Raw genomic sequence first — 18428 nt, 5'->3', positions numbered from 1 at the left:
TATGTAGTCCCCTATTCTTGGCTAACCATATCTGCTAGTGTTGGCTGAATTGAAATCTAGTGAAATGCCTTTTTTTTTTTTTTTTTTTGAGATGGAGTCTCACTCTGTTGCCTAGGCTGGAGTGCAGTGGCACCGTGTTGGCTACCTGCAACCTCCATCTCCTGGGTTCAAGCAATGCTCCTGCCTCAGCCTCCTGAGTAGCTGGGATTACAGGCGCCCACCACCATGCCTGGCTAATTTTTATATGTTTAGTAGAAAAGAGGTTTCACCATGTTGGCCAGGCTGGTCTCGAACTCCTGACTTCAGGTGATCCACCCGCCTCAGCCTCCCAAAGTGCTGGGATTACAGGTGTGAGCCACCGCACCCAGCCATGCCTTTTAAAATATATACCTAATCCTAACACTGGGCAAATAAAAGTATCTCACTAGATATAGTGATATAGTATCTCATTATATTTTTTCGTAAAGCAGTTCTTGGCAGTAGATGGGAAATTTGATAGTTTGTCTTCTCTTTCTACTCTCCGATAGTTACCTCCATCTCTACTTCCCTATGAATTTTCCTTAATTGTTCTTAACAGCAAAATGGTGTTCAGTTGATATCCTTTACCCTGCTTTGTTGAGAACATTAGCAGTAAAACAATGTAAACAGTCATGACAGAGTCATTGGCCTTTCTAATTCTGAATGAATCTGCAGATCAGTTTCCACAACACTTGTTTACATCCAAGTACAGTGATATTTTCCATTACTTAGAAATTTGCTTTTTCATTTAGGCAAACCTCTTTTGCTTAAATATGCACTTGGAAGAGAATAACTCGGCCAAGTTTGGTATTTTTTATCTAGGATGAAGAATAAAACATGTCACTTATTTAACGTTTCTAACTTACAAAAAGAGAAATGTGTGTGCTCCTCTTCCTTATGTGCAGGCGCCTCGTTCAGAGGCTGTCACTGTCCTCGGCTCTCTGGTCTGCTTTCCAAATACCTACCAGGAGATTCCTTTACTGCAGTCAGTGCCAGAAGTAAATGAGGCCATTACAGGAACTGAAGATGTCAAGGTACATAACACATTTGACTGTATCTCAAGTTTAGCACTTTTTATAATTCTAGATGTATGATTATCTCTTCCATTAGTGTATATTAATCTGCTTATTCCTGAAGTTTTGCTGTATCTTTTAAATGTTTCAGTAGTTGTTTCTAGAAGACTATTCATGGGCTATACATGTGTTAAATTCAGAGTATATTGCAGTTAGACCTTATAGCTGTAGCTATAGCAGGTGTTTTTTATTATACCTGTTTATTGGACCTAAGGATCGTAATCATGTAGTGAATTGCCCTTTGTAATAATTTTATTAGCTTAACTAACTGCATTAGTGCATCAAGTTAATTTATAAGAAATAATGGAAATAAGCTAAATATTCAATCCCCTTGTTGGCCTGATTAAATACTGCTAATACTTTGAGATTCTAAATTATTTATGGGAGAATAAAAGTAAGCATTTGTTCTCTCCTCAGCTGACTTTGAGGTAAACAAAAATGCTTTTAGAATCCCAGAATCAATCAAACTATAAAACATAATTACAGTATATAATTCAGTGTACAACATATAATTCAATTGAAGTAAAAGAAAACCGAGATTTTCCTATCTGGAAGTCTGATTTGCTTTATACCAGAAGCGCTCTACTCCCGCGGGCTGAATGGCCTAAGGAGGCCCTGTGGAGACCCCCATCTTCCACCACCCGCTCCCCCGAGCCCAGTGTTCTTCTCCCCGCAGGCTCTCACTCATAGATGAGCTCTCTGAGCTCCCTGGTCGAACTTCAGTAGCTCCTGGCTGCCTGGAACATGGTCAGAACATGTGGGAAACCAACTATGACACAAAGTTTTTATTTTACTTAATTTTGTGTTTTTAGCATTACCTCATAAATATTTTACTGAAGAATGCCACAGAAGAACCAAATGAATATGCAAGGTAAATGTTGAATAAGAGGTAAACTATTTTAGAATTTTAAGATACACATTTATGTGTAAATAGTTAATGTTACAAAAGAAAACACTTATTCTTTCACATAGCTCTTATACAGACTGAAAAGTCTAGGGAAGAATGATGCCAGGAAGATGCTTTGCATGATTATTTAAAAAGATGTCATTATTAAGTAAAAATTGTAAAGTGCAGAAGAGTATATAGTACACTATTTTGTGTGAGAAAAAGCAAGATTACAAATATAATCATGTATCCTCTGATATTTTCAAGAAGAAAGAAAATGAAAATATAAACCAAATATTTATAGAAATGGTGTATGTGTAGTGTAGTGACTCTCAACCAGTGATGATCTTTTACACCAGGAGACATTTGGCAGTGTCTGGAAATATTCTGGCTGCTTCTGCCAGGCATCTGAGGTTGCTAGCAACCTATGATCAAGATACATGAGGTTTTCTGGGCCACTTACGTATTGAAAAGTTTCTGCCTCTCCTCCCAACGTGAAGACCAAAGCTGGGAATGCTAATGGAGGGGAACACCTGTCTCTGATCCTCAATTTCAAACCCCATAAGATCACCAGAAGCCCAGCTCAGCCTCTTACTCCCTCCTAGGAACGGTTCATGTTCTGCTCCCTCTGTAGCCTCATTCCAAGACAGCAGCCCATCATTCATCACTGCCTTACCAGCTATTTGATGATTTTAAGTGTTTTTTCTCTTGTATTTTGTCTAATTTCTTTGGTTATCTTCAGTAGATGGGTTAGTTCAAATTTCCTAGTCTGCTTTTACCAGAAGCTAAACTGATAATAATTTGCAAATATTAAGCTAACATTGCGTTTTTGGATAACCTCAACTTGGTTTATGTGATACCAGACTTGGTTTGGCTAATACTTTGTTCAGGAAAGTTGCTTTTATATTGATGGCCTATAATTTTCCTTCCCCATCCTTCCCTTATCAGGTTTGATTATAATTTTATAAAGTCTCACAAAATAAGTACTATTTCATTTTCTTTAATCAGAAAGAGTTTTTACAAAATTAGAGTTAATATTCTTGAGTATTTAGTAGACCTTGATGGTAAAACTACCTGGGTCTAATATTTTCTTGAGAAGATTAACCACTGACTCATTCTCTTCAGTGATTTTAGGACTATTAAGGTTTTCTTCTTCTTCTACTTTTTTTTTTTTTTTTTTTTTTTTTTGAGACGGAGTCTCGCTCTGTCGCCCAGGCTGGAGTGCAGTGGCGCGATCTCGGCTCACTGCAAGCTCCGCCTCCCGGGTTCACGCCATTCTCCTGCCTCAGCCTCCCAAGTAGCTGGGACTACAGGCGCCCGCCACCACGCCCGGCTAATTTTTTGTATTTTTAGTAGAGACGGGGTTTCACCGTGTTAGCCAGGATGGTCTCGATCTCCTGACCCCGTGATCCACCCGCCTCGGCCTCCCAAAGTGCTGGGATTACAGGCGTGAGCCACCGCGCCCGGCCTACTTTTTTTTTTTTTTTTGACAGTACTGATAAACCAAACTTTTCTAGGAATTTGCCTGTTTCACCTAAATTTTAAAATATACTGGTATATGAGCTATGAGTTATCTCTATTATCTTTTTTTTTTTTGAGATGGGGTCTTGCTCTATCGCCCAGGCTGGAGTGCAGTGGCGCCATCTCGGCTCACTGCAAACTCCACCTCCCGGGTTCACGCCATTCTCCTGCCTCAGCCTCCCGAGTAGCTGGGACTACAGGCGCCTGCCACCATGCCCGGCTAATTTTTTTGTATTTTGAGTAGAGACGGGATTTCACCGTGTTAGCCAGGATGGTCTCAATCTCCTGACTTCGTGATCTGCCGGCCTCAGCCTCCCAAAGTGCTGGGATTACAGGCATGAGCTACTGCGCCCAGCCATCTCTATTATCTTTTATCTCTTTCACTTCTATGGTTACATCCACTTTTTAATCTCTGACACGTTTTGTGTATCCTCTGATTTTTTAATTAGTCTTGCCAAAAATTTGTCAATTTTATTAGTCTTTTCAAAGACTAGACTTTTGTCTTTGTTCAACTTCTCTATTTTATATTTGCTTTTATTTGCCACTGTCTGCTCTTTTCTATCCTTCCTTTTACTTTCTTTACAATCTTACCTTTAAGGTTATATATTATTTTCTTACCTTTAAGGTTATATATTTAGTATATTAATTTCTCCTCCACAGATATAAACATTTAAGACTATATGTTTATTGCTAGTTACTACTTTGTCTGAATTCTATAGGTATCTTTTTTTACTGATGTCTTAGTTAATTGCATTGTGGATCAAAATGTCTTACAGCAGTCTTTGAAATTGTTGAAATTTGCTTAATGACCCACTAGGTAGTCAGTTTTTGTCAGTATCCCATATAAACCTGAAAAAAATGAATGCCCAGTTCTTTGTTGGGCATAGTCTTCTAATTGTGTTTATTAAATTTTTTTACTACTGGCCTTCAAATATTCTGTATCCTGTCTGATTTTTTTCATCAGCTTGATCACCTTCTGGAAGAAAAATGTTAAAATCTCCTGCTATTATGGTGTGTTTGTGTATTTCTCCTTATATACTGTCAAATTTTGCTTTATATATTTTGAGGCTATGTGATTAGTTGCGTAAAAGTTTAGAATTGTCCTATATAGTGAATCAAATATTTTACATTTTTGTAGTGACTCTTTATTTCTAAGGAGGATTTTTTTTTATCTTAAAGACCACTGGTTTAGTTAAATACTTTCTATTCTTTTTAATTAACCTTTTTATATTCTTCTTTTAGATGTCTATGCAAAAACTGTATATATCCAGATTTTGTAATTTTATCCCATCCCACCTTTATTTTTTAACTGAAGCTTTAGATTCATTTTCGTTTGTTATAATTACTGATCTGTTTGGATGTACTTCTCTTATCATATGTTATACTTTATTTTTAATAGGAAAGAAAGATCCTATTAAAAATAAGGTATAATATTTCTTTTATTTCTCCTTTATCTTGCCTTCATTTCCCCATCCCGTTTTTCTTTCTTTCTTTCTTTTTTTTTTTTTTTGGATTTTTTTTCCATTCTATTTATTACCTCAGTTGTTTTTAAATCATAAGCTCCCTTTCCTTCTTTTAGAGGTTCTACTAGGTATTTGAACATGCATACTTACCAAGCCTGCAGCTAGTCTCTCATTACTCTCTTCCTGAACAGTGCATGTTCCTCAGAACATAATTCCCTAATTTTGCTCCTGCCTCACTGAACTTTCTCCTTTCTGTCCCTTTTGCTGACCTCTCCTCCTCTACCTAATCTCTGATGAATGTTAGAGTGACGCAGGGTTTAGGGCTGGGCCTATTCTCTCTATGACTTCCTGGGCACTCTTATTCTGATCAGCCTTTAAATACCATCTTCTTGCTCATTTATTTACCTGCCTCTTCAGTGAACCCCTTTTATATTCAGACTTATATATTAAACTGCCTACTTGACGTCTCAACTTGAACGTTTTAACACAACCATAACTGAGCCCTTGAGTCTCCTTCTGACCCCCCAAGCTGACTGTTCCTCAGATTTCATCTCACCACGTGGCCCCACCATTCCCCCAGGTTTTCAGTTCAGAAATTGAGAGAAAACCCTTGATTTCTTCTTTTTCCTACACCTACTGCATCTAAACCATCAAGTCTTGGCAATTCTTCTTCCTCTCTCTTTAGTGTAGAAAGCCAAATTTCTGTGGAGTTAAAAACAGAATAGAAATGTATATGGCATGGTCAGCTTTCTGTGAAGAATATCTGGTCCTAGCACATTGTTTAGAAGAATTAACAGTGAAATTTATTTTGAAAGTTGTATTTAAATATACTTTAAAATAAAATATAGCATTTGTTTTATGTTTGTGGTATAGGTATTGTGCATATTATGGTAAAGAAAACAATTACAAACACAATTTTTGACAGTTTTCTCAGATTTATGTTTCTTATTCTTCCTCAAAAATATCTTGAAACAGTCAAATGTAATAACCTATTAGTTTCAACAAAACTAAGTGATATATATGGGCTGTGACAATTAATAGAAAATATGCCATTTGTTTAATTAAATATTTAAGTACTAAACCATTATCAATATTTCTATTTGTCCTGAAAATTGGCCTATTGAGGGTTCTTTATCTTTTCTTTCAAGAAAACATTCTGCTAATAGATCTATAATTTTTGCTATTTTGTATAAATAGATTTAAAGTGTTTTGTTATTTGAAAATACTGAGAAAGTATATTAAGTTTCATGAGAGTTTTCCTCTGTTTTCGTCTTTTTAAAAAGATGCATTGCTGTTTGCTCCCTTGGGGTCTGGATATGTGAAGAGCTTGCACAGTGTACAAGCCACCCTCAGGTGAAAGAGGCCATCAATGTGATAGGAGTAACTCTGAAGGTATTACCAGTTTGTGGTGCTGATTGGATATTAAGCCATATCTGAGGCATTTAACAGTTTGAGTTTGAATTAGCCCCATCTTTTTTATTCCCCAAATGACAGAGGGATTGTGACTCCCATTGCATGTGCTGTGAGGCTCCCGGGAGGGGCACCAACGGATGCTCCCCTGCTGGCAGCTGCAGCCTGGCCACGAGTGTCTCGAGTCTTCCTGGACCAGTGGCCAAATGGGTTCCTCTGGTGGCTGGGAAGCTCCTGTCGCAAAGAGGACACCTGTCACCTGTTGGTGGGGGTGACAAGAGAGTGGGGTGTCGTGCTCTGGCCTCTTCAGCAGGCCTGGGAGAGGCCTCCACACCTTCCAGTTAGGCCTCTCAGTGTTCACCATCTGGCTGAATCTTGGGCACTTTAAGGACATCTTTGTTTCTTTGTTTTGTTAATGAGAAGAAGAACTGCCATTCACTGGGCACTCACACTAGGTCAGAGTAATGGCGAACTCTAAATAATTCTGTTAATCTTCAAGACAGCTCTGCAAGATAGATGTTGCAATTTCTGTTTTATACCAGAGGAAATCAAGGCCCAGAGAAATTAGGTCACAAGCCCGAGGCCACACAGGTATAAGTGATGGAACCAGCAATAAAAGCAGATCTGTGTGGCGTTAAAGACATGCTTGAACTTTCACAGGTGCTGTTAGGCTGCCTCTAAGCCAGAGCTCAAATCCTGCTGGATCCTTTCCTAGGTCCTGCTTGGAAATGGTGGTAATAAATAGCATTGCCATTATCACACTTAGGGAACCAGTGAGTGCCTGGTCTCTGCCAGGCGCTGTGCTGAGGGTTTTGTGGAAGTTCTTAGTTCAGGGGTAAGCGTCCTCAGTTTACTGGTGGAGGAACTGAGGTGCAGGATCATTAAGGAACTTGTTCAAGGCTCTAGAATGACCACCTCACTGAGCCAAAGTTCAACCCCTGAACCATCCACCTAACACCAGCATTCAGGCTGCTGCATGCCCTTCTGTGCCCCCTGCCACATGCAGCTATAATAGCAACGGCACTTACAGCTGACGCCTGGGACTGTCGCCATCAGGCCAGCAACAGCCTCTGTACCACCCTTTGTGCATTATCTGCTTCTGCCCATAGGATGACCAGCCAGTGCTGTCTCCCATCCTTGATTTGGCGTCTGGCCCCTGCTTGACCAAACTCAATGCCTCCTGTTCCCCAAGTACACCCTCTGACCACCCCCATTGCCTCATCCTCCCCTATTTCTCCTCCACAACACCTAGTGGAGGTGGGGGTGGTGGTTGTATTATGGGAGCTGGAAAAACACTTGGTGCTGATCCCTGTGATGAGGAATGGAAAAATTATCCAACCAAAATATCACAGAAGAGTGTCCCTCCAGCCACAGCAGGGTGCTGAGCCCTGACCTTTGTCGGCAAGTTTAATCCACAGAGCTGCCCTGTGAGGGGAAATGTCAGTGCCACCTCCACTTCACAGATGAGGTAGATGAACTGACTAGGAACTGAAGGAGCTTGCCAAAGCCAAACCCAGAACACTCTGGCCACATGTGTGGAGTTTTACACAACTGAGGTGTATAGGATACCTCCTGACTCCCAAAGCCATGGAGAAATATTTACATATAATTTATTAAAGTGAAAACAAGTTGGCTATAAATTATAGATCAATGTAGATTCCAATTCATTTTTAAATAGCCTTTTTCAATTCCAAGATCTGTTTTTAAATTTTTATTTTTTCTTAAATCTAGATGTATATAGTTAATGTAAGATGGTTCCCCCATCTCTACTCCTTCCATGGAAAAACTATGAATAACTCGGTCTGTTAGATTGAAGGAGATAGACACACACAGACACACAGAGTCACGCATCGCATAGTGATGGGGATACATTGTAAGAAGAGTGTCGCTAGGTGATTGCATTGTTGTGTGAACATCATAAAGAATATTACAGAAACCTAGATGGTTTCTGGACTGTGTGGGATGGCCTGTTGCTCTGAGGTTATAAACCTATACAGCACACTACTGTACTAAATACTGTAGGAACTGAATATTCAATTGGAACACAATGGTAAGTACTTGAGTATTTAAACATGTCTAGACATAGAAGAGGTACAGTAAAAATATGGCACTATAAGCTTATGGGACTAGTGTTGTATATGCGGTGCTTACCAAAGGTTTCCAAAACATATTTAGGAGGTACATGACTGTATATATATTTGTATATAGTATAGGAAGGAGATGGAAATTGATAACAGAGTAGAGGGATAGATATTCTTTCTGCAACTTTTCTATAATTATGGGGGAAAATATAAGACACCAGAAAAACAATGCGGTTACCACATATTGAGCTCTCACTCTGTCTGCTATCCCAGCACAGCATGGAGATTGTCCTGTTGAATCCTCCCCCCTCTGGATAGCAGCAAAAGAGAAGAGGACTGAGGAAGGTCAAAGAACTGACTCCAGCTTGAATTGCTAAGAAAGCAGAGGGATCAGGATGCAGCCAAGTTGTTCTGTCTTTAACCATTATTAATAACAGGAAACTCATTGACTTAAGTCCTGGTCTCTGAGGACACCTCCCTCCCCACTTCCCTCCTCTCCTGCCTCCCTCTAGTTTCCGTGTTGCTGTGGCAACTGGGTTGTTTTACCTAAGGACATAGCACATAAATCGAAGAAATGAGGACTGGGAGGGAAAGAGTTGCTACAAGGAACGAGGAGAACAACCACCACTATGAGAACAGGGGACTCTAGGAGGCTTTGGGACTCTGCCAGGAGGGAGAGAAATGGAGAAAGAGGAGGCAGTGGGGGCCTTGGCCCCACCCCCAGCCCAGCCTCAGCCTGCTTCGTGGGTAGCGGAGAGTGCAAGCTCTGGCAGGGCTTCCTGCTTTACAGGCTCCACATAAAGCCAGCACCACCCCTCTTGTAAGAACCCTTCAGAAATGCCCTGCAAGGGTGACCTAGGTGCACCCATGAATGTGCAGAGCATTCCACTCAGCAAGGTGTTGGTTGGCTGATTTGTTTATGGTGGGGTAGCAGATGGATGGCAGGCATGGGGTGGTTGGGGGAGGTGGTTCTAAGCCACAGCCATACTCACCAACTCTTGTGAACTGCCCAGCCCTGCTCCTTCTCCCACCTCATCTTCTGAGACATGACTGACTTTCCTCCTTCTCCTTACCCCACTGTTTCTGGCTTTGAGTCCTGCCAGCTGTACTTCCTGAATGCCCATTGAATACCCATCGTCCGTCCCACCCACTGCCCAAGTCCATCCCTCACACACTCACCCTGCCAATACTCAGCCTCCTGATCAGAGTCACCAGTCCTAGACTGGCCCCCACAGATTACTGTTCATACCACTGTCAGAGGGATCTGTCCACGCACAGGCTGACCTGTGCAGCCCACAGGCTGGAGCGCTCAGCATGGCACTCTGTTGGTGTTCTATGACTATATGCTGGAGAAGTGAGAGAGCAAATGAATGGCTTATTTCATCTCCACCGTTCCCCACCTCCTTCATTACATGTCAGTAACACCACCCTGCCTGCAGCCCCCTGTATCCGACCGACCTTTCCTACCTTGGTGCCTGGGCCTTGCCACCCATACCTGGAAGGAGACCCCACATCCCCCCTGCATTCTCCAGGCACAGCTTAGCTCTCCTCTCCCTCCACGATGCCTTCTCTCTGCCTGTTTTCCCCCAAGCCTCATGTCCCACTCCTGTCTGCCCATAGCTTTTGTGTCTTGTCTGTGGGCTCTCGTAATTTTCCCTTGTCTGTTTCCAGCTTCTTGAGTTCAGAGCTTTGCCAGCCTTATCTTTCCACCTGGTGACTCTGCCACTGTGGTGCATCAGCAACACACACAGTGCCCACTCATGTTCTCCCACTCTCTCAGAGTTTCATCTTCACCTTAGGCACACCACGCACATCCTTAAGGGGGCCATGCTAGGCATTAAAGATACAGTGGTGAACAATATATGCAGGAAAATAACAAACAAAAAGGTCAGCGCTGATAGCCTGTAATGCTGTGAAGGAGATCTAATAGGGGAATAGGATGAAGCTGAAGAGCTGAGGGGGTGGGCCACCACCCAGCTCTTGGGGGGGGGGTGCGGTGTGGTGGCCTCAGGGAGGAGATGACATTTTGTGCCACAATTTGAAAGGTATAACAATGCAAGCCACATGCAGACCTGGGGATTAAGTGTTCCAAGCAAAGTTGGGAAGGAGCAGGTGCAAAGGCCATGGGGCAGAAGCAAGCCAGAGTGTTTGAGAGATGGAACAAGGCCAGTGGAAATTGGGTCATCTGGGATGTGAGGTCTCTGTGGCCAGAGAAGGCTGTGAAGAGCCCCTGAGTGCAACGACTACAACCCTGGGTTTAGCTAGTGCCTCTCAGGTAGGGGTAGTCAGTAACTGTTTATTCTGTAGAATTAAAAACCTTTCCCTTATCTTCTTCCTTATTCTGTACATTTGTCACTGGGGCACTAAAAGTTGATGATGGTCTGCTTCATGTGGCTTAGAGTGAGGTGTCCCTAGACTAGGGTCAGCGACGAACCTTTCCTGCTGTAGATAATGAGATATGGATAATGGTGTAGCCCCATGTTCTGGCCAGGGAGGGAAGCAGAGGGTGCCCTTGTCCCTTCTGTGCTCTCCCAGCATGAAAAAGTAAGACCTTGAAGGTGCTGCCCTTAGACATGCTGCCTCGCAATCAGTGGAAGCATCCAGCCCTTGGTGGTGACTTGAGATGCATGCCAGCCTCAGGAAACATACTCAAAATAATTGAGTATACCATAATTCATTAGTTATCTTCTCCTACACTCTAATTTTACACATTCTTAGTATGTTATACATGTAGGTCAAGTTTTATTTCATAGGATAGAAAGCCATTTGATCAATCCCTGTTTCTCCATGTGTAAAATGAAAATAACATCTACCTTGCAGAGCTGTCAGTGAAGATTTATCAGTGAGAGAATGAGTAAAATCCTTGTAAAAGGTTCAGTGTATGGGGGTACATTTTAATTTTCTCTAGTTGTCAAAAATATGATTTATGTGAGCTGAATAAGAAATTTGAATTATGGTTTTAATTTTCAAATGAGTAAATGAAAGCTCCTTGTTCCTGTAGAACGTTATGTAAATTAACACAGTGAGGCTAGAGAAGAGACAGTTTTAAAATGGTGATGTGACGATGTCTAAACTCTGTGGTAATAGGACATATTTTTCATCAATTTGAGGCAAAACAGATAAATGTAATCTATAAGGAACTGAGAAGAAATAACTATTTTGTCCTTAAGAATGATACACCTGTTAAGTTATGTGTCTGCTTTGGGATTCGGTTTCCTTTTATAGTTTCCCAACAAAATCGTGGCCCAGGTAGCTTGCGATGTCCTTCAGTTGCTGGTTTCCTACTGGGAGAAGCTTCAGATGTTTGAAACCTCTCTGCCTCGGAAAATGGCAGAAGTAAGTCTTTTTTTCTGTAATACTAAAACATAAGCATTTCCTTTTTACTGTATTTGATATTTAATTAATTATAGATATTCAAATAATTGTTAGAGAACCAACTATTAAATTGCCACAAGTCACTCGTTTTAAGATTAAGTTAGACTGGTTCTTCTCAGCTGTGATTTCAGGCACTATGTAAAGAAGCCAGCAGTATTCCAGACAGAGGCTTATACTTGGGGAGTTTGAAAGGCAGGCACGACCACAACAAAGAGACCTTTTGTAGATTGGGCTTCATTCATCAAGAGCAATTTGGATGGTGCCAACAAGGAGTAGGCAGCTGGTTATGATGCCCTCCGTGAGGGGTGGAGGGGGGCAGCTGTTGTGTAAAACAGAAGTCTCTCCCAGACTAAAGCCCTGGACCACACTTTCTGCCCTAGCATGATTACCGGCTGTAATGAGATTGCTACCACGATAACCTTTGTGGGGGTAACTGGTAGGAAAGAGGGGCGGAAGGAATAGGAGAATCTTCCCAACAGTCATATCCTGAAGGCCACTTGCATCCAAGTGTGCTTTGCCTGTACACAAGCAGGCAGCTTCACTCCCGTAGGTGTCCATGGGATAAGGCACTTCTACTGATTTTTGTAGCTGCACTTTAAAAACATGCCCTGTTCTTATACATCCAGTGGTAACTCTTCGAGGAAACTTCATTTGTCCCCATGAGGTATTACAAGGAGAGAGAAGTGATATTGATTTATTTTCTCTCAGCCCTAGACAGATTTCACTGGAAAGAACACTTTGTTCTCTCAGAGATACGTTAAAAGGCACAAGTGATTTTTGACCTTAAGTGACCTAGAGTGAAATGGAGTTTGGACATGGGAACATAAAGTGCTCTGAAATGGAAAGTAGGGTTTTGGGGTGACGATGTAATTTATCATCTAAATGGGACTGCTTTTGAGAATAAAAGGGGTGCTGTTTACACCAGGATAGCAGGTGGAGATGTAGGGTAATTTACAATAAAACTAAAATGGGAGCATTTTCATAATTATTTTTAGAAGTATTTTTTTACTTCACTATGAAAACTGTGGAAACCAATGTTCAGAATTATGTGACTGCAGAGAGAAATACTCTTTTCTCTGCCTTCCCTCCTAATTTTTCAACCAGAAAAGTAGAGTGGAAACTGGATGTGGCCCCATTGTCTTTCCCTAATTTTCAAGATCACCACACAGCTGGCCTTCTGCTTTGTATCACCTTTCTCTGGTGAGTTGGCACCAAGCTGGGTTTAGTTGCAAGGCCATCATGGGACTCCTAACATAGGCTTAGAAAGGCTTACAAATATGGTCTGTTTGATTGGGGATTTATCTTTTATGCAGATCCTCGTGGCCACAGTTGCTTTTCTTTTACCAAGTGCAGAGTACTCCTCAGTGGAAACAGACAAGAAGGTAGGTGGCACATTAACTAATTTTTTCCTAGAGTTTTTTTATTTTAATGTAAGGTAAAATGATAAATAATGTTACAACTAGTGATATCCTTTGTAATATCCTTCTCTATTGGCCTTAACCGTCTTTTTTGTGAAAATGCTACTTATTTATTTATTTATTTACTTACCTACTTATCTAGCACCTGCATGTCCACTGAATACTGGGTGTAGGGATAATTCTCTTATTATTACATGTAGTGAGGTTTAAGAGACTGCAGCATAAGCTACCGGGCATGTTCTTCTTCCAGTTTATTGTGTCCTTGCTACTCTGCCTCTTGGACTGGTGCATGGCATTGCCCGTGAGTGTCCTTCTCCACCCCGTGTCCACAGCGGTCCTAGAGGAGCAGCATTCGGCCAGAGCCCCCTTGCTGGATTATATCTACAGGGTGAGTCTACACCTGGGCCTGGGGGAATGGAGTGTGGGTTTATATGACAGAGAACCACCAAAATATGTCTTATGCATGTACTTATTTGTCATTGCCCTTTTGAAAAGGATTTATGGTGGCTTAAACGTTTTCTTAAAAAGTAAATAACTTGGCTGGGCACGGTAGCTCACGCCTGTAATCCCAGCACTTTGGGAGGCCGAGGCAGGCAGATCACAAGGTCAGGAGATTGAGACCATCCTGGCTAACATGGTGAAACCCCGTCTCTACTAAAAGTACAAAAAATTAGCCGGGCGTGGTGGCGGGTGCCTGTAGGCCCAGCTACCCCGGAGGCTGAGGCAGGAGAATGGCGTGAACCTGGGAAGCAGAGTTTGCAGTGAGCCGAGATCTCGCCACTGCACTCCAACCTGGGCAACAGAGCGAGACTCCATCCCAAAAAAAAAAAAGTAAATAACTTAAGGACTGAAAGCGGAACAGATGTAAAGAAGCAGTGGTTAGTTACCAAGTTAAAGATGCATGCATTTTACATGACTATCATCTTTAATCTTTAAACAACTGCAGTTTTGTCAGAATTCTTCAATTTTCATGGAACATGTTCTATGTCTACTTAAAGAACTGTTCATATTATAGGGATATCTACATTAATTTTTTCCCTAGGGCAAGTAGCTTCTTTTTAAAAGATTATTTTTGTTGATACATATTAGATGTACATATTTTCAGGGTACATTTGATAATTTAATACATTCACGTAATCAAATCAGGGTAATTGGGTTGTCTGTCTTAAATGTTTATCTTTTCTTTATGCTAGGGACACTGGAATTATCCTCTTCTAGCTATTTTGAAATCTACAGTTGATTAATGTTAACTACAGCCACCCTACTAATCTATAGAACACCAGGTCTTATTTCTTTTATCTATTTGTATACAGCATTAGTTTGACAAAATCTGTTTATCAAAGGAAGAAAAAGGTTTAATGGTCTTAATAATCGTTTTGCCTCAAAAAAATCTTAAGAAATAAATTAAGGAACTATGTCACATCAAAGTAATTAGCGTCATCATTTTTATAACATTTAAAATATTCTTAGTTAACCCCCCATCCCTTCCCCCTACACACATACACACTGATGACTAGGTGTGGCATTTGCTCTGGATTGCTTATAATATCCTTCTGTAATTTGTCTTAACAGTGTCTCTCAAACCTTGGTTGTTTGTTTAGCATTTGCATGTCCACTGAATAATTACTGCTATGGAGGGAAAATTCTGTGGTTTATTCTTTTAGTAAGAAACCTTTAATAATAAAAAAGAGTCCAAGTCACAGACTGATTACTTTGTTGCCTTATTTTTAAAAGTATTACTTTAAAAAAAAAAAAACACCTAATTGTGGTTGAAATTCTACTAAAAAGTATTTGTGTATTCTTAAATGGTTTCTTCAGTAGTCAAAGATTTTAATAACTGTATTCGGATTCATTAGATACTTCTGTTGTTTTTGTGGCTTATAAACCTGTACAGAGCTTGGTTTGGGCCAACGGCATTAGCCACAATCACTTTTGTAAATCTCTTTTCTGAGTTCTTTCTTTTCTTAAAGATTTATCTTAAAATTGCTTTACCACTGTAAAAGTCACCTCATAGTAAAAATTCATAAATTTACTAAATAACTGTTTGTTTTGTATTTTAAAAGTAAACTTTTTATTGAAGTATAATATGCTTCCAGAAAACTGCATCAGTCTGTAAGTGAAAGCCTGGTGAATTTTTACCAAGTGAGCATGCTTGTAAAATCAGAGTCCAGATCAGGAAACAGAACATTCCTGGCATCCTGGAAGCCTTCTCTGTGCCTCCCCGTAGCCACTGGTCCCATACCCATGTCCAGGGATAGCCGCTATCCTGTGTAACAGAGCAGAGTAGTTTTGCCTGTTTTGAACTTTATACAAGAGTCATACAGTATATCCTCTTTTGTCTGACATCTTTTGCTCAACATTATTTTTGAGTGATTTATTCAAACCGTTGTGAATATTTGCAGATTTTTCACTCTTGGTGATATATAGTATTACATAGAATAAACCACAATGTATTTATACATTTTACTGTTCATAGACATTTGGATAGTTTAGAGTTTTGGACCAATAAAATGTGAATATTCAAGGTTTTTTTTTTTTTTTTTTTTTTTTTTTTGTACATATACGTATGCATTTCTGTTGGATGTATACCTAGGAGTGAAGTTGCTGGAATACATGTATTCTGCCTTATTGGTGAACACCAAATAATTTTCCAAAGTAGTTGTGCTAGTTTACACATAACGTGTGGTCTTAATGTGCATTTCGTACATTTATTGCATTTTGGCTACTAGAAATTAATTCTCTCAGTGATTGCAGCTTAATTTTTAAATTAATAAGAGAGCTGCCATAAGGATTTTCCTATACTGCATTTTTTGCTAGGAAGAGGGCATAGTCAAGTGGTTGCCCTGACAACTGTAATTCTTGGTACTTATTTACAAAGGGTACCTGACCACAAGGCCTCTTGCCATGTCAGCAAACCAAAGCTAGTCATCTAAAAGTGAATTTACTTTACATAAATATATTTAACCCAATGGTGTTTTCTTATTTTCTCAAGTATTACCTTGATTCTTATAAAAGTCAGTGTTTGGAGTTGATGATCTTGAATTTATGATTAAAAAGGGAAATCTGTTACAATTATTACCTCATTTATGCATTTTGGCATATTCAAGATGATTTGTGTTTGCCTGGCTTGTATGTGTACAAAGGCTCAAATGAGTAGATAGATCTTCAATCAACTGCAATTTGTAAACAACCAGTGAACTTTCAGGAACTAATCTTGTGAAAATAAGAATAATTTAAAAATTGTATTAAGTTAGCCCTTACAATTTATGGCGTCATGAGTTATACTAATTTAAACTCATGACTGGTCATGACGTGCACTAATGGTCTCTGCTTGTTGTGCTCATTCCACCCTCCACCATGATTGGCCTGTCCCACCACTACCCTTCATCCCCTGATTAGTTCCTTCTACCTGTGCCACCTTTGGTGGACAGGAGGGGGACTTAGGTATGTGCAATCACACAGAATGTGAATAAGTACTTTTTAACTTTTACTTTCCTTTTGCCTTGAGAACATATTTCTTGGCATTGATATGAAAGGAGCAAAATAAATTTGCTAATAGCAAGAAGATATTTAAGAGTGGTCATTCCATTTCCAGCTAGGACCAAGCAGGAGTCCTAGCTGCCAAGTGCTACAGTAGTTTGACAGATTGTCAGGGGACACGCGGTGAGTAGCATCCGTGGTGCACATGGCCTCTGTTTTCACAGGTTTTGCACTGCTGTGTGTGTGGCTCAAGCACGTACACCCAACAGAGTCACTACATACTGACCCTGGCTGACTTGTCATCCACGGATTATGACCCCTTCCTGCCACTGGCAAATGTGAAGAGCTCTGAGCCAGTCCAGTATCATTCATCAGCAGAATTGGGTAACCTGCTGACTGTTGAAGAGGGTGAGTATTCTTTCAGGTATGAAATCTTGTGGGAAGGAAAAGGAAGGATTTAGCCTTTAGCCATGCTTGCTCTACTATTTTTTTTTTAATCTAGTTGTTGAAGTTGAAATCCTAGTTCCTGGAGTCCTCTGTGATGGCAAATTCTGCCTTCCTTGTTTCTTCTTTTTTTCTCCTCTGTTTTCCCATTTTAGTAGTTCAAATGGTTTTTGTATTATTGAAGACAGGTATGTCTCAAATCCATGGAACTCACAAAAAAGGCTCATTTTCTATCCTCAAGGAGCTTTACATCTAATGGAAAACACACAGTGAAGTCCAGAAGGACTCACTGTGGACTGGTAGCACCATGAGGGCTTTCCATGAAGAAGGACTTAAGCCAGACTTAGCAGGGTGGGCAGGTGTTGAAAGGAGCTCATAGATTGTTCCAAGTTAGGAGAGCATCATAAAAAGAGATGGAAATTTACTTGCTACAGTTTTAGATTTGCTCTGCTCATAGCAGAGAGTCCATTTCAGAGCATATAGGGATTATCAGGACTTAGAGCCTGCTGTATTTCTTACTTAAGCACCCCTCTCCCCAGAATGATAAGAGCCCAGCTTTGGGCCTTGGAATGGGAGTAGAATGTGGGTATATTGTCTATACATATGATAAAATTGCATAGAACCAAACACACACACACACACACAAATGCATGCATGTAAAACTGGTGAACACTGAGTAATATAGATGGATTATTATCAATGTCAATTTCCTGACTGTGATATTGTCCTATAGGTATGCAAGATGTTACCCTGAGTTGAAGGGTATTTGAGGTCTCTCTGTATTACTGCTTACAACTGCATGTGAATCTTCAGTTGTCTCAACACTAAAAATTAGAAGAAGGCCAAGCATGATGGCTCCCACCTGTAATCCCGTCACTTTGGGAGGCCAAGGCGAGCAGATCACTTGAGCACAGGACCACTTGAGTCTGTGAGGTCAAGGCTGCTGTGATCAGCGCCACTGCACTCTAGCTTGAGCGACAGAGTGAGACTCTATCTTAAAAAAAAAAAAAAATTAAAGCGATGTAGGTGTGAAGTGTTAGATCATCCATGAAAATTGTATGGACTTCACAAGTTAAAAACCTAGGCCCAAGACTAGAACCTTGTGGGCAGAAACATCCATAAGGACAGCAGAATGAGGGAATGTCACCAGGAAAGCAAAGTCAGGGAAGTGGAAAGAGGACCAAGAAAGAGTCATTTCTAGCAAGTCAAGGAAGAAAGCAAATAAGAAGTTGAGAAAGGTCACCAGTGCTAGTTGCTTC

General features: G+C 40.5%; 1 protein-coding gene across 2 annotated transcripts in view; it reads left to right on the top strand.

The window, feature by feature from the left end:
• The window catches only part of RALGAPA2 (Ral GTPase activating protein catalytic subunit alpha 2), a 326457-nt gene that overhangs the window by 175242 nt on the left and 132787 nt on the right, over positions 1-18428 (top strand). For both annotated transcript variants that reach the window (XM_008962966.5, XM_063600987.1), the window contains 7 exons: positions 924-1052; positions 1904-1962; positions 6245-6353; positions 11678-11788; positions 13141-13209; positions 13496-13633; positions 16950-17133. In XM_008962966.5, coding sequence (XP_008961214.1) covers positions 924-1052; positions 1904-1962; positions 6245-6353; positions 11678-11788; positions 13141-13209; positions 13496-13633; positions 16950-17133 — 799 coding nt within the window. The remainder of the gene's footprint in view (positions 1-923; positions 1053-1903; positions 1963-6244; positions 6354-11677; positions 11789-13140; positions 13210-13495; positions 13634-16949; positions 17134-18428) is intronic.

The sequence above is a fragment of the Pan paniscus genome, chromosome 21 (assembly GCF_029289425.2).
Source record: "Pan paniscus chromosome 21, NHGRI_mPanPan1-v2.0_pri, whole genome shotgun sequence".
Taxonomy (NCBI): Eukaryota; Metazoa; Chordata; class Mammalia; order Primates; family Hominidae; genus Pan; species Pan paniscus.
This window is presented reverse-complemented; position numbering and strand designations above follow the sequence as displayed.